The 13,133-nt window shown below is 57.1% G+C and overlaps 1 protein-coding gene across 2 annotated transcripts; it reads right to left on the minus strand.

Annotated features, from left to right (window-relative positions):
• LOC102151058 (zinc finger protein 251-like) lies at positions 1-8,410 on the minus strand. Of its 2 annotated transcripts, none has more exons than XM_023649119.2 (4): positions 8,028-8,410; positions 7,488-7,614; positions 6,948-7,061; positions 1-1,830 (listed from the first exon to the last, which is right to left on the minus strand). In XM_023649119.2, exons 1-4 carry the CDS (start codon positions 8,058-8,060, stop codon positions 1,076-1,078), a joined length of 1,029 nt encoding a protein of 342 aa, XP_023504887.1. In that variant the 5' UTR covers positions 8,061-8,410; the 3' UTR covers positions 1-1,075. The 2 variants fall into 2 exon arrangements, with proteins under 2 accessions (XP_023504887.1, XP_023504888.1); XM_023649120.2 differs by having other exon boundaries at positions 6,948-7,058; positions 8,028-8,408.
• Positions 8,411-13,133: the final 4,723 nt, after the last annotated feature.

Here is a 13,133-nt window from a genome sequence, read left to right on the forward strand (position 1 = left end):
TAACACGTCATATACTTTATTGTATATTTGTATATTTCCTAGAATGATCTTGTAGTGCTTCTTTATTTAAACTGTCCATGAGAAAATGGCTGAACACACTTCGAGTTTCACTATACGTGGTGACGCTCAGCCTTTAGGTGCAAGCATGATCCTTCCAGGAATGCCAGGTTTAATTGGTGAGCACGGACACAAAGGAAGAGCCTTGCCCTGCTCCTCGATGCTTGGGCAGCGTTTTCCAGCTCACTTTCATATCACTCCGTGTGTTTCACGACCACTGGTCTATTTTATAACCTCGTCTCATATTTCTACCATGTGTTTTAATAGTCTTTAACGTCATCATTGTATAGAAAACTTTTGTACTATGCAAACTCATTCTCTCTGGAACTGGCTGAAAAAAGCACAAAAATGAAATGCACACTCCACGTTTCATACTGCCTGACTTAAGGAGAAAGTCAGCGCACAGGAAAGTGAGGCTGAGTGAGCAAAGCCTTCAGTGCCTGACAGCGCTAGGGGCTGAGCTGGCCGAGGAAGGAACCACCACATCTGCTGCAACAAATCAGCATCCGAGAATAAAAAGCCAGAACCAAATGATGGCTAGAATTTCCTGACCTTCGGACTCCCTTCGCCAGGTGCTCAGGTGTGTTGTGTGATGAAAGATTATCCAGACGCTCTGCAGCCTGTCTGGGTTCCAAAGGCGTTTAGAACCCATCTATGTTGCAACAAAGACCTGCATTTGAAAAATAAAATCCGGATGCACTTCAAAATAGTAACCTTCAAAGCATCCATTTGTCCAGTTTGCTGCTACAGCGAGGCCGAACGGAGCAGACTTCAGGGCGGCGCCGGCGGGGAGCAGGGAGCCTGGGCGGCCCTCCTGTTACGGGAGGGACCTGAAATGCACACGTTGATCGTGGGTGGAGCAACAATCCGGTCCCCGACGCTGGGCGCGCTGTGGCGCTGCTTCCACTTGCCCGGGGACATCCTTCTGGGGTCCCTCCACGGAGGAAGAGCCCTTCATTTCTATGGAGGGCTGGAGCGAGTCGCAAGCCTTCTCCCCTCCAGCGGCAGCTTCCAAAGCTTAACTCGCAGAGGTCCAAGCGGCACCGCTGCACAGGTGGGATTTCTGATGGTTTCTAAAGCTTGACTTCCAGATGAAACTCTTGCCGCATGTCGCGCACTGGAACGGCCTCTCTCGGGTGTGGATCCGCCGGTGCTGGGCGAGGAGGGTGCTGTAATTGAAGGTCTTCCCGCACCGCTCGCACCCGAAGGGCTTCTCGCCGCTGTGGACCCGCTGGTGGCGGTGCAGCGTGGAGAGGCGCGTGAAGGCGCGGCCGCACTCCCCGCATGCGTGCGGCTTCTCGCCCGCGTGCGCGCTGCGGTGCTGCGCCAGGTGGGAGCGCTGGCTGAAGGCGCGCCCGCACTCCGCGCACGCGTGCGGCTTCTCGCCGCTGTGGGTGGCCCGGTGCCTCAGCAGGCGCGAGAGGTACCTGAAGCTCTTGTCGCACGTTTCGCACGTGTGCGCTCTCTCCCCTTTAGTGCTTCTCTCGTGGGTCCCAAGGGGTGGACTAAGGAAAATCTTGGGTCCCCATCTACTGCATTTCTGGGCACCTTCTCCTTTGGAGATTGTCCAGTGTGTCCTGTGTAACTGTCTCTCCTGGAGAAGGAAGTTCTCAAGGCTCCCTAACCGGCCCTCGTGTCCAAGGGCTTCTCTGCAGACCGGTGTTGGAGGCGCCACCCCTGAGAAGCTTCCAGATGCTTCTCCTGGAGGCTGCGCAGCTTGAGACATGCTCACTCTTGCAGTCACCTGCTTACATGGAGACCCCTGGCTGGAATCTGAAACAAAAAGAAAGGGCCTATGTGTCCCCCGTGCTGGAAAGTCCACGTGCGCCCTGACCCGCCTCACAGATCAAGCATCAGACCGTCTGCCACACCTCCCACAGGTCATCCCACAGGTGACCCTAGTTCATTGGCTGTGCTCGCCTTCCCCCAAGGGCTTCCTCTGTATGTCCCAACTTTGTGAGGCTGCACCGTCTCTCCATCTTTCTCTAGTTGAAGGCTGTGGCAGATGCTGCTAGCACCCTACCTCAGTGCCCTGCCCACCTAGGATTTCTGCCCCAGCTGCAGTGGACAGCTCTGCTGAGCTCCAACTGCTGCCCACTGCCAGCAGCCTCTGGGGGAGTCCCTGGGCCTTCTCCAGAGCCCTGGGCTGCCAGCCGCACTGCACTACAGGTACCGCCTGGGCCGGGAATGGAGGAAACCCCACCTCCCTCTCTCTGATGGACAATTCCAGATGCCTTCTGCACACCTCTCAGTGCTCCTGGAGCTATCACACTCCACATGCTCACAGCAACAACTCTCATAGTGACTTTTCTCTCCTCCCACTTCTGAAATTGCTGCCTTCCAGATACACCATCAGTACCCCAAACTCTCAGGCTCTGTGCCCAGGGGACCCAAACTAAGGCGAGTGGTACTGGAAGTGGCCTGGCTGAACCCCAGGAAGAGTTTCTGGGATGGGGCTCCACTGCCCAGACGGCCACAGGCCTCCAGCACAGGGATGAGGTGAGGGGGCTGGGGCTGCAGCACCAGGAGGCTAGGAACTTCGCAGGGGCCAGTGAGAGAGGGCAGGCAGGAGGGGAGCGCCAGGTTATGTGGGCGTTTTTGCCCTCTAGCTGTGCAGGGCAGTGGTCTTCAGGAGGGCCACAGGGTCGCCTGACCTTTGTAAATGTCCTGGACAGCACTGGGTAAAGCGACAGGCTCAGGGCAGCCAGCCACCTCCAGAGGAGGCTGTCAGAGCCAGAGGCCTTCACAGCTCCCCTGAGCCCTCAGCTCCCCGCCGTGGACGTCCCTGTGCTGACTGTGGGGCCCAGGCCACAAGCGAGGCCTAGCACCAGGGGCCCTGCAGGCGCAGGCTGGGCCATCGCTGCCTCGGCTCAGATCAAGGCCTGGAGAGGAGAGCAGGACCTTGGGACTTGGCGTGGGGACACTTGGCGATGGACAATCGACTGTGGGCTTCCTTGAGAAAGACAATGGGCAGCTAACCCGGCTGCTGCTCGACGTGTGGAACAAGAAAAGCCAAGTGATGGGGAGCGGAGGGCCAAGATCAGCAGACACGATGGAGAGCCCAATCTCTCACCCAGATCTGGGCAGTTCACAGACCTAGGGCTGTGGACCGAAGGGGAGGCTGGGTCCCCTTGAGAAGAACAGCCCTGCAACTTATAGCTATCTATATTATATATATCTACAATAGATATATTCTCAATCCTTCTCCAAAGGGCTGAACACCAGGGAAAGACGCACACCCTCACCCAGAAGGCTGCTGGGTACAGGGTCTGAGCCAACACTGATAAAAGGGCCCGGAAGTGCCAGTGGAGTGGGGGCATATGGAAGCCAGGTGACACAAGGGGTGAAGGAGCACGTCACGGACCCCCGTGTGGCCGCCCATCCCCGAGGGTCTAATTGGGATAGGTGCACTTAGCAGGGGAGAGCCCTCTCTTGGCCTCCTGGCTGGTGCCGTGAGAGCCGTTATGTCAGGAAGGGCCAAGTGGAAGCCGGGAAACTGCCCCCAGCCCTGGGCAAGGCTGTCAACCAGCAGCAGTGCTGTGCCCACGTGGCCGCCTCAGAGGCTTGAAGGAGGCAGGGACGGTGGTCCAACCGCAGCCCCATTCGGTCCACCTGCCTGGCACCTGAACCACCCGATGGCTCATGCCTGGTGCTGAGGAACCACTGGAAGCTTGAGCAAGTGTCGGCTCAGCCACAGCCGCTGGGCTGGACACGGCGCCTAGAACGGACACAGCAACAGCACCTCAGGCACCTAGGAGGGGCTCTCAATGTGGCAGATGTGTTCCTCTCAGCTCCCTTCAAAGAGGATCAAAGCGGCTGGCATATGTCACGGGACCGACCCCAGCACATGTTCATGGTCCTGCCCCAGGGCTGTGTCGGCTCCGTCACAATGGGGTCCACAGAGACTTGGACAGCTGTGACATCCACAGCAGCCCAGTGGTCACTGTGCTGATGACCTCATGCCAATCGGATCTGGTGAGCAAACTGGAAGTGGCGAGGGCTCCCAACCCTCTAGAGATGCCTGCGTGGCAGAGGGTGAGTGAACCCCTAGAAAGGGTCAGGGGCCTGCCACATGGGGGAAGTGCAGGGGGCCAGAGGTGGGCACTGCCAGGAGATGAGCTCTTCAGTAGAGGGCAAATGTGGCCCCCGCCCTCCTCTGCCAGGAAGGCAGCTCAGCCTGGTGGGCCTCTTGGGGTTGAGACAGCATATGCCACCCTTGGGGAAACCGCTCCCACCCCGTTCACGTGACCCACGGGCTGCCAGTGTCAAGCAGGGCCCAGAAGATGCAAGGGCTGTGCCACAGGCCCCGGCTGCAAGGTGCTGAGGACCTGCTGGGCCCTGCGTGGAGTCCCCAGCCAGCTGCAGGTGTCGAGCCTGTAGATTCTGGGCTAGGTGCGCCTGCTGCAGCAGGACACACTTGCCCTTTCAAAAGTGGTGTCTGATGTGCTGCTGGGCTTTGCAGAGACTGGACAAGGGACAGCAACTGGCTGTGTGGTTAGAGCTGCCATCAGCAGCCAAGTATCGTCAGATCCACCCGAACAGGCCTGGCAGGTCCAGAAGACACAGTAACTCACAGGAGCGAGGGCCAGGGTCCCCATGTCGGTCAACTCTGACACCAGCACCTCTGCCTCAGCTTGTCCCTGGGCCTCCCCGGGACCCCAGTGACTGGTGTTTGAGGGCCTGCTTCCTGCCTGGGTGGGCTTCAAATGCGGGCAGAGGGGGAGGGGTGGAGCTCAGGGCAGCGCACCTGCCGTCAGCTCTGTGGCGAGAAAGAGGTCGACCGGGCAAGGTCACACCTGGGGAGAGGTGTTTGATGGACGGCGTGCAGGTCTGCTGCAGGGGAGGCACTCAGAGACCGGGGGACAGGATGGCTTGTCCTTCGGACATCAGCCAGCCTCTGTCCTCAGTCACCAGAGCTTGACCAGTGAGCCCACGGGCAGAGGAGCCTTAGTGCGGGAGGGGCCAGAGCTCTCACCCAGGCTCATCTAGCTCCTGTTCCTGCCGAGTGCATGACCTGTTAGTAGCAAAGACCAATTCCTCAGTCTGAAACCTGCAAGGGGACTGACCAGCGCTGTGGGCAAGTTAATCACCTTCCACCCTGCAGGGGGCAGTGGCTGGGCCCCACCAACACTGACGTCTACTCCAGATCCAGGTTTGCCCGGGGCACCTTGGCCAGCACCCCACCTCTAGGGCCCACCTCTAGTTCTTTGTTTTTTTGGTGAGGAAGACTGTCCCTGAGCTAACATCTGTTGCCAATCTTCCTCTTTTTGCTTGAGGAAGACTGTCCCTGAGCCAACATCTGTGCTAGTTTTCCTCTGTTTTATGTGGGATGCCGCCACAGCATGGCCTGACGAGCAGTGTGTAGGTCCATGCTCAGGATCCGAACCGGTGAACCCCAGGTCCCTGAAGCAGACCGGGCAAACTTAACCACTACGCAAATGTAACCACTACACCACCAGGCCAGCCCCCAGCCCTAGCTTCTTGATGTGGGAGCCACAGGTCATAGTTTTAGACCAAGGGACCCATTTTGTGGCAAAGGAGGTGAAACCATGGGTGCAGGTCCCCCGGATCCGCTGGTCCTATAATATATGCATCAGCAGAAGCAGCCAGCCTGATGGAACATTGCACGGGTTCAGCCCAGAAGCCAGCTGGGGCCCTCCCTGGAGGGCATAGACATCGAACCAACAGCAGGTGTACAAGCGTCCAGGAGCCATCACGCCCTATGACCCTCTTGCAGAATTTTTGCTTCCTGTTACTAGATCCTTTGGCTCCGCAACAGAGCCTGTATGGCGTGCAAACCCGAAAAGACTTTCAGTCCCACCCCCAGACCTTCAGGGAGGGGAGAAGGGCTGGCAATTGAGTTCAATCGCCAAGGCCCAGTGATTTAATCAGTCTCGCCTATGTGCTGGAGCCTCGTAGAAACCCTACACCTCGCCCTGCACATCTCTTCCAGCTGGCTGTTCCCGAGTTGTATTCTTTATAATATACCGGTAACCTGGTAAGTAAAGTGTTTCCCTGAGTTCTGTGCACTGTTCTAGCAAGTTAACTGAATGCAAGGAGGGGGATGTGGGAACCTCCAATTTACGGCTGGTCGCTTAGAAGCACAGGTGCCAACCTGGACTTGCGATTGGCACTGTAAGTGGGGGCACTTGGTGGGACTGAGCTCCGTCTGCGGGGTCTGCACTAACTCCGGGTAGTCAGTGTTAGAGTTGAGTTACTTCTAGGACACCAGGTTGGTGTTCAGAGAGTTGGGGAATTGGCTGGTTTGGGGAAAACCCTCCCACGCATTTGGGAAGTGCTGTGAGAAGCAGAGAAACAGGAAGAGCTTTCCTTTAAGGGGAGGTGATTGGGTGATGACCAGCCAGTGGGCCACCACCATGCACGGCCAGCAGCCATTCCGGGAGGCTGGATGTCTGGGCTGGACCACTAAGTATTTTGGCTCTTGCCCCTGCGCAACCCCACCCCCAACTTTCGTGACTTGAGCCAAGAGTCCCCCTGGCTTTGGCCAGTTTGGCTTGGATTTTCTGTCCCTTGAAGGTGAGGGTTCTAACTGATGCTCGTCCCATCAGGTGTTGCTGGGGTTGCTGGGAGAGAAAGTGAGGCACCGTTCGTAAAGCACCTAGCAAGTGCTGGGCTCCTGGCAAGTTCTCTGCATCTACTGCAATGGTGGCGAAGGCAACAGTGGCGGCCTTTACTCCTCACCTGCTACCTGGCCGCCTGTTTCCAATCTGATGCATGTCCGTGTGCCCAGGTACCGACACCAAGGGACAAGCCAACAAGAGTGCCCTTTATGACTCTGTGTGACTGTCCTTCCATCCAGCTGTTCACGACGCTCACGCTGGCTGGCTGTATATACTGAACAACTGAGGCCCCTGGCTCCCCTCACTCACCCATGCTGGGGTCTTCCAGGATCTCTCCTTCGTTGGCCCCCAGCAGGTCCAAGCCCCAGGGCTCCTTTCCTTGCTCCAGCCGGGAGATCAGATCTGGTTTGGATCCTGGAACTCCTGGCCGAGAGGAAGTGTGTGGACTGAGATGCTGGGACACCCTCGGCTTCCTCTCCTCGGAGGTAGCCCTGGGACTGAGGGCTCGGGGGCCCCAGGTGAAGGCTCAGAAACAGGGAGTCTCCCCAGGACCCTGTGGGGGTGGGGAGCAGGGCAGGGGTGTAGGCTCAGGGCAAGGACAGTGGGCTCAAGCAAGGTCTGCAGCCATGAGAGAAGGGGATGCTCTACTCACAGAGGCCCCAGAGCCCTAGGAGAGGCCCTGCCCTGGGCATGGGCCCAGAGACCCCATCTGTCACCTGGGCCTGGGCACAGAATAGCCTGGCTCTGGTCCCTGAGCCACAGCCAGTCTGGCCCCTCCGGGTCCCACCAGAACTCTGAATGGGGACTGGGGGTGAGGAGGGCGGAAGGCCTGGGTCTGAGACCCCTCACCCAGCGAGGCCAGGTTCCTGTAAGTTTCCAGCATCACGTCCCTGTACAGGGCCTTCTGCTCGGGATCCAGACGTGCCCCTTCTTCCTGAGTGAAGTGCACAGCCACGTCCCAGAAGGTCAGCAGGCCCTGAAACAACACTCATGCTGCACACGGGGTCACCATGTCAGGGGTGGGCAGGGTATCGGCACACAAGGGGGAGGGGACAGATGGCAGGTCAGCAGGTACTGGGGAATATGGGTTGTGGGGCACTGGGGGACCTAATGATAAGGGGCACCAGCACTCCCTACCCATCCTGTCCAGCTGACATCATTTCTCACCTCCCTCCATCCCCCCAACCTGCTCCCCACTGTCTTCTTTGATTAATGTCCCTCCCCAGCCTCAGGGAACCCTCCGGGGAAGAGAAGGTGGGGACAAGGGAGGCCCCCTGAGCCCCTCGTCCTGGAGAGGACCTGGGACTCAAGGGCCCGGGTGCAGCGGGCTCCGAGGAAAGACCCTCTGGGAGGCAAGGAGCCCCAGTTCCCGGGGGCAGACGCGCTCACCTGGGGCCAGGCGGCCGGGAGGCTGCGCGCCATGCCGGCTCCCGGTCCCCCCGGGCGAGGGCAGCGGCGGCGGGCTGCGGAGCGGCGAGCGGGCAGGGTGGGGGCGGCCGGCCCGGGGGCTCCAGACCCAGCCCGGGCCCTTCCAGCGATGGGGCTCCCACGGGCCTGACGCTCTGCGCGAACGTGAGCCCCGGGTGCGCGGCTCAACGCACCGTCCAGCAGGGGAGCTAGAGAAGCCACTGCCTGGCCCGGCCTACCTGGGGCGCAGCTGCAGCGCCGGGCTCCCGGGTCCAGCGGGAGATACAGGAGGACCCGCTGCTGTCGGGGAGCCGCGTCCCCGCGGACCGAGCGCGCCCCCGAGCCCGGACGACCCTGCCCGCGCGCGGTGGGCGGGGCCCCGGGCTCCTCCCCTCTTTGTCCCCGCAGGCCCCGCCCCTTCCTCCTCCGCTTGGGCTGCTCCGCAGGAGCCCCCACCCCGCGCCGGCCTCGACCACGCCTCCCGCGCCTGCGCTCAGCCCCGCCTCCCTGAGTTACCTGCCCTGGCTCACCTGGGATGCTTGCTGAAGGCGCAGACTGTGGGCCTTTGGCGTGGGGCTTGTGGTTCCGCCGGTCTGGCTGGACTTGGGAGTCAATTTAGCAAGTTCTCCTGGAGATACTATTGAAGGCAGGCTTAGGAACCCTGTCCCGGACACTCCTGTTCCTAGGACAGGCCGCATCCCCTCCACCGCCTGGCCAGTGCCGCCCTGGGCCCCTGAAGAGGGTCCCTGCCCTGGACCCTGACCTCAGAGGGCCTGCGAGTCACACACACACGCCCACGCGCGCGCCTCTGTCCCTCAGAATCAGGGCTTGGCGCTGGCAGAGCTCTGTCTTAGAAAAAGGAAAGTGGACGGAAGAGGAGGGGAGGGGACGGGAAAAAGAGAGAGGCTACTGGTCCAGATGTCAGGAAGGTTTGTGGCTGTGCCCCGCTGGTGTCGGAAACATACTGCTTCCAGTTACAAGGGGGACTTGAGCAGCAGACATGCCGCTCAGGTGAGAGGAAAGACGATGAAGTACTTCTCAAATCCTTGGCGTGCAACTGATGCAGCATAAGGAAGCGGCAGTTTGTAACAGTAAGGACGATCCCTTTTCCTGGCTTTCTTTTGTGATCACACTGCAGGATCAGGATAGACCCCCACCCAAAATTTGGTTCTGATTTGGATTTGTGACCCCGCACACACACACCAAGAGGGTTTGAAATGATTTACTACTTCATTAGGAAGCTTTTCTGGGGCAGCAAGGCAGGCCTCCAAAAACGGCTTGAGAAAGCAAGGAAAGCAGATTGGTCTGAAATTTTGATTGTGGTTAGAGGGTGGGGCCGGGATGAGGGTTCCCACTTGCAGGCAGGGACTTGAAGGGAGCTCCTTGGCTTTCTTATCAGCTTGCCCAGATGTGGGGCCAAGAGAAGAGGGAGAGGTGAGAAAATCTGTCAGCACTGAAACGTCTAACAACGCAGTCAGACTATTACATCTTTAAGTGCCCCTCTTTGGCACTGCTGACTGTAATGGCCCTTTGTGAATCCTTGCGTGCTCCCACATCTCACCCCCTGACCAGACAGAGCAGGTGCTTGTGAACACTGCCCTTCCCCAACTGCAGTTAGATTGTTTCACTTCAAAAACCTCGCTTGGGCTGGGCTGTTATAGTCATCACAACCCAGAGGTGGACTTGGGGTCCACTGTGCAACTCGAGGAGGGGTGGACAGCCGGCTGCAAAGCAGAGGGTGGTTCTCTGAGGCAGGATGGCTGGCCCCCTCCCTGGGTGGTATTTGCAAGTTCCCATGGCAACAGGCTCTCTGCAGCCGGACTCAAGCAGCAGACAGCGTCTCTCCCCGAGGGCTCACCAGCAGCCAGGTGGGTAATGGCGGGTGGCCCTCTACAGTGACACTCACTTGGGCACCTTCAGCAGAGTCCTTCCCAGTAGACAGGCCTGTAAGGGAAGCCATGCAACCCAGGAAGCTTTTCGGTGGGCTTGAGATGAAGCATATGCAGTTTTGGATGCTCATACTGGTGGCAGTGGCACACTCTGGAGGCCTCAGCCAGGACAGCCCCCACTGCCCCTGTGGAGTAGGGTGGGCTCTGTCTCCCTCTCCTCTGTCCGGGTCCCAGGGTCCCTCTAAATGGCTCCACTTCTCAGATGCAGCCCCAGGCCTGTGCTGAAGGCTGGGAGAGGCTCAGCTCTGCTCTGACCCCTTAGCTTTAACTCCATCCTATTTCTAGGTCTTAAATGGGGATCAGTGGGGGTCTCTTTGCAGCCCTCACGTGCTGACAACACCTATCAGGTGTAATTTTCTATATATCCTGAAGCTTAAATCACCATTGCTTCATAGTTTACAAGACATGTACTTCCCACTTACTATGGCTGCAAGACTGATTTCTTTTCAAAACGATTATTCTCAAGACCCTATTTCGATGACAAGGCAGTGTGTGAAAGGGCAGATTGCTAATTCATCTTATCAGGAATACTGGCTCTCCATATGGAAAAGAATTAAATTAGATTCCAACATCTCATCATATTCAGAAATAAATTCTAGATGATTGGAAGGCCTAAGCATTAAAAGTAAAAATTTAAAACCTCTCAAAGAAAAGACAACACTGTTAGGATCCTAAGACAGAGACAGAAGCAGAGAATACACGTGACAAAGGAAAAGGCAGACAGATCTGTCCACACCAGGATTAGTGAAGGACGCATGTGACTCTGTGGAGAGAGCACGGTAGGGGATTTGCAGCATATGTAATACGCAAATAATTTGTACCCAGAATAGAAAACAAACTCTACTGAATCACAAGGAAAAAGATAACCAGCCCAGTGGAAAATGGGCAAGGTCATTTTAGGAGATGGAGTTACAGAAGAAGTTTGAATGTCTAATAAACCCAGAGGCCTGGCCTGACTGGCTATCAGATTTGCTCACTGAAACACCCAGGAGGGGTGGGGGCTGATGGAGGGGTCCAGGAGAACACTTTGGGGGGATGGAGATGTTCTCCGTCTGGATTGTGGAAGTCACATAGGAGGAGTCATTTGGCAAAATTCTATTTATCAAATATATTTATTTATTTATTTTTAAAAGATTGGCACCTGAGCTAACAATCGTTGCCAATCTTCTTTTTTCCCCCCTGCTTTTTTCTCCCCAAATCCCCCCAGTACACAGTTGTATATTTTAGTTGTGGGTCCTTCCAGTTGTGGCATGTGGGATGCCGCCTCAACATGGCCTAATGAGCAGTGCCATGTCCATGCCCAGGATCTGAACCCTGGGCCCCCGAAGCAGAGCTCGTGGACTTAACCACTCGGCCACGGGGCTGGCCCCCAAATATATTTATTTATTAAAAATAATTGCATCTAGGGTCTGGCCCAGTGGCATTGTGGTTAAGTTCACGCACTTAGCTTTGGTGGCTCAGGGTTTGTGGGTTCAGATCCCAGGCGTGGACCTAGCACTGCTCCTCAAGCCATGCTGTGGTGGCATCCCACATAAAGTGGAGGAAGACTGGCACAGATGTTAGCTCGGCGACAACCTTTCTCATGCAAAATGAGGGTGACTGGCAACAGATGTCAGCCCAGGGCGAATCGTCCTCACAAAGAAAAACAAAAAAACCCAAACAAAACAAAAACAAAACTGCATCTAATTGTTTCTAAATTATATCTCAGCAAAATTGCTAACAAAAACCAGGATACTGTTTTTCACCCCTTAGATCTGCAAATTTCAAAGTCAGATAATGTCGTTAGTGAAGAAGTAGGGGAACAGGTACTGTCACACGACTAGAGGGAGTATAAATTATGATAGCCACTCTCAAAAACAATGTGGCAGTACCTAAAATTAAAATCTGCACATCGATTCCCATTTAATCCCATTTCTAGGTATACCCCCCAGAGAAATCCTTGCTCACGACATGGGATACTGGAAAAGGATGTGCTATCCTGCATTATTTACAACAGAGTAAAGCGGGAAATAAATGGTGTCCGTTAATAAGGAGGGGTAAATACACAGCGGATGTAGACATACAGGACTATGCACCCCGTGAGTGGGTGGACCAGACTAGATCTGTGTGTTAAGAGGGGGGTGATTTTAAAACAATGATGAGCGAAACTAGCCAACTGCACAGTGAGATGATGGGCATGCCTGCTGTGTGAATGATTAAGATGCACGCACAGAATGATGCCATGTATCGTCCGTAGACGCCGTATTAGCACGTCAGCAGCACCAGCTGCCGTGCCAGCCGGTTTTCGGCGGTTCCTGTGGATCCGTGGGGGGCTTTTCTCCCTGCTCACGCAGACTCCCAGGCTCCTTCCATTTTGCTCGTTTCTCCTCTACGGCTCCTGAGTCCTCCACAGGGTCCTCTGCAGCCCCGGCAGGTGGGGACCAGGAACGCAGCACCCCCCCCCCCCCCCGCCCCACGCAGGCCAGGCGTGCCCGCTGCGCCACCAGCTGTAGTTTTAGTAGTCCCTCACCAACCCGCCCCGCCCCCGTGGATACGTGGATACGGTGAGGCTTTCCGAATTCTCCCAGCAGCTCAATCACCTATTTGGTTTTGGTAATTGGACACCTGCTCTTCTACCCAGAGGTTGGTGGGGGGAATGGGCGGGATCTCCCGTGACTGTCCCCAGAGGCTACTTCTGCACCCGAAGGACCAACCACACAGCCAGGGCAAGAGCGTGGCCTTAGAGGTGGTCGGCCCGGTCACGCACAACTGTGTGACCTCCCACGAGTGACGTGACTTCTCCGGCTCCAGTCCCTCGTCCGTAGAAGGAAGATGTTCAAGGATCCTGCTCGTGGGGTGCAGCGAGCATTAACTGGGAGACCTTGTGAGAAGCACTCCATAAACGCTGGCTCTCACTGTCTCCGAGCATCCCCGCTCGGCGCGGCCCCTGGAAGGCTCGGCCCTCTCGGTAAACCTCCAAGGGACGGCGTGGCCTCGGTCGGTACGGGCCTCCGCCGGGTATTCAACGTCGCCACCATCTCCACCTGGGAGACAGGCCGCGCTCAGGGATGTCCGCCGTGGCCCCACGTCTCGGCAGGAGAATCCGCGCCTGGCCGGAAGTCCTCACCACCGAGAGGCCGGCCGGCCCCGGCGCGCCTAG

The sequence above is a fragment of the Equus caballus genome, chromosome 9 (assembly GCF_041296265.1).
Source record: "Equus caballus isolate H_3958 breed thoroughbred chromosome 9, TB-T2T, whole genome shotgun sequence".
NCBI classification, from domain to species: Eukaryota; Metazoa; Chordata; class Mammalia; order Perissodactyla; family Equidae; genus Equus; species Equus caballus.

What these genes read in the sequence shown, in the direction of transcription:
- LOC102151058 (XM_023649119.2), bottom strand. Translation starts at nt 8,060, where the DNA reads ATGGCGCGCAGCCTCCCGGCCGCCTGGCCCCAG. An exon ending in TCCCGGCCGCCTGGCCCCAG is followed by an intron (nt 7,615 to 8,027) that starts GTGAGCGCGTCT and finishes GTGTTGTTTCAG; the next exon opens with GGCCTGCTGACCTTCTGGGA. An exon ending in CCTGGAAGACCCCAGCATGG is followed by an intron (nt 1,831 to 6,947) that starts GTGAGTGAGGGG and finishes TTTTTGTTTCAG; the next exon opens with ATTCCAGCCAGGGGTCTCCA.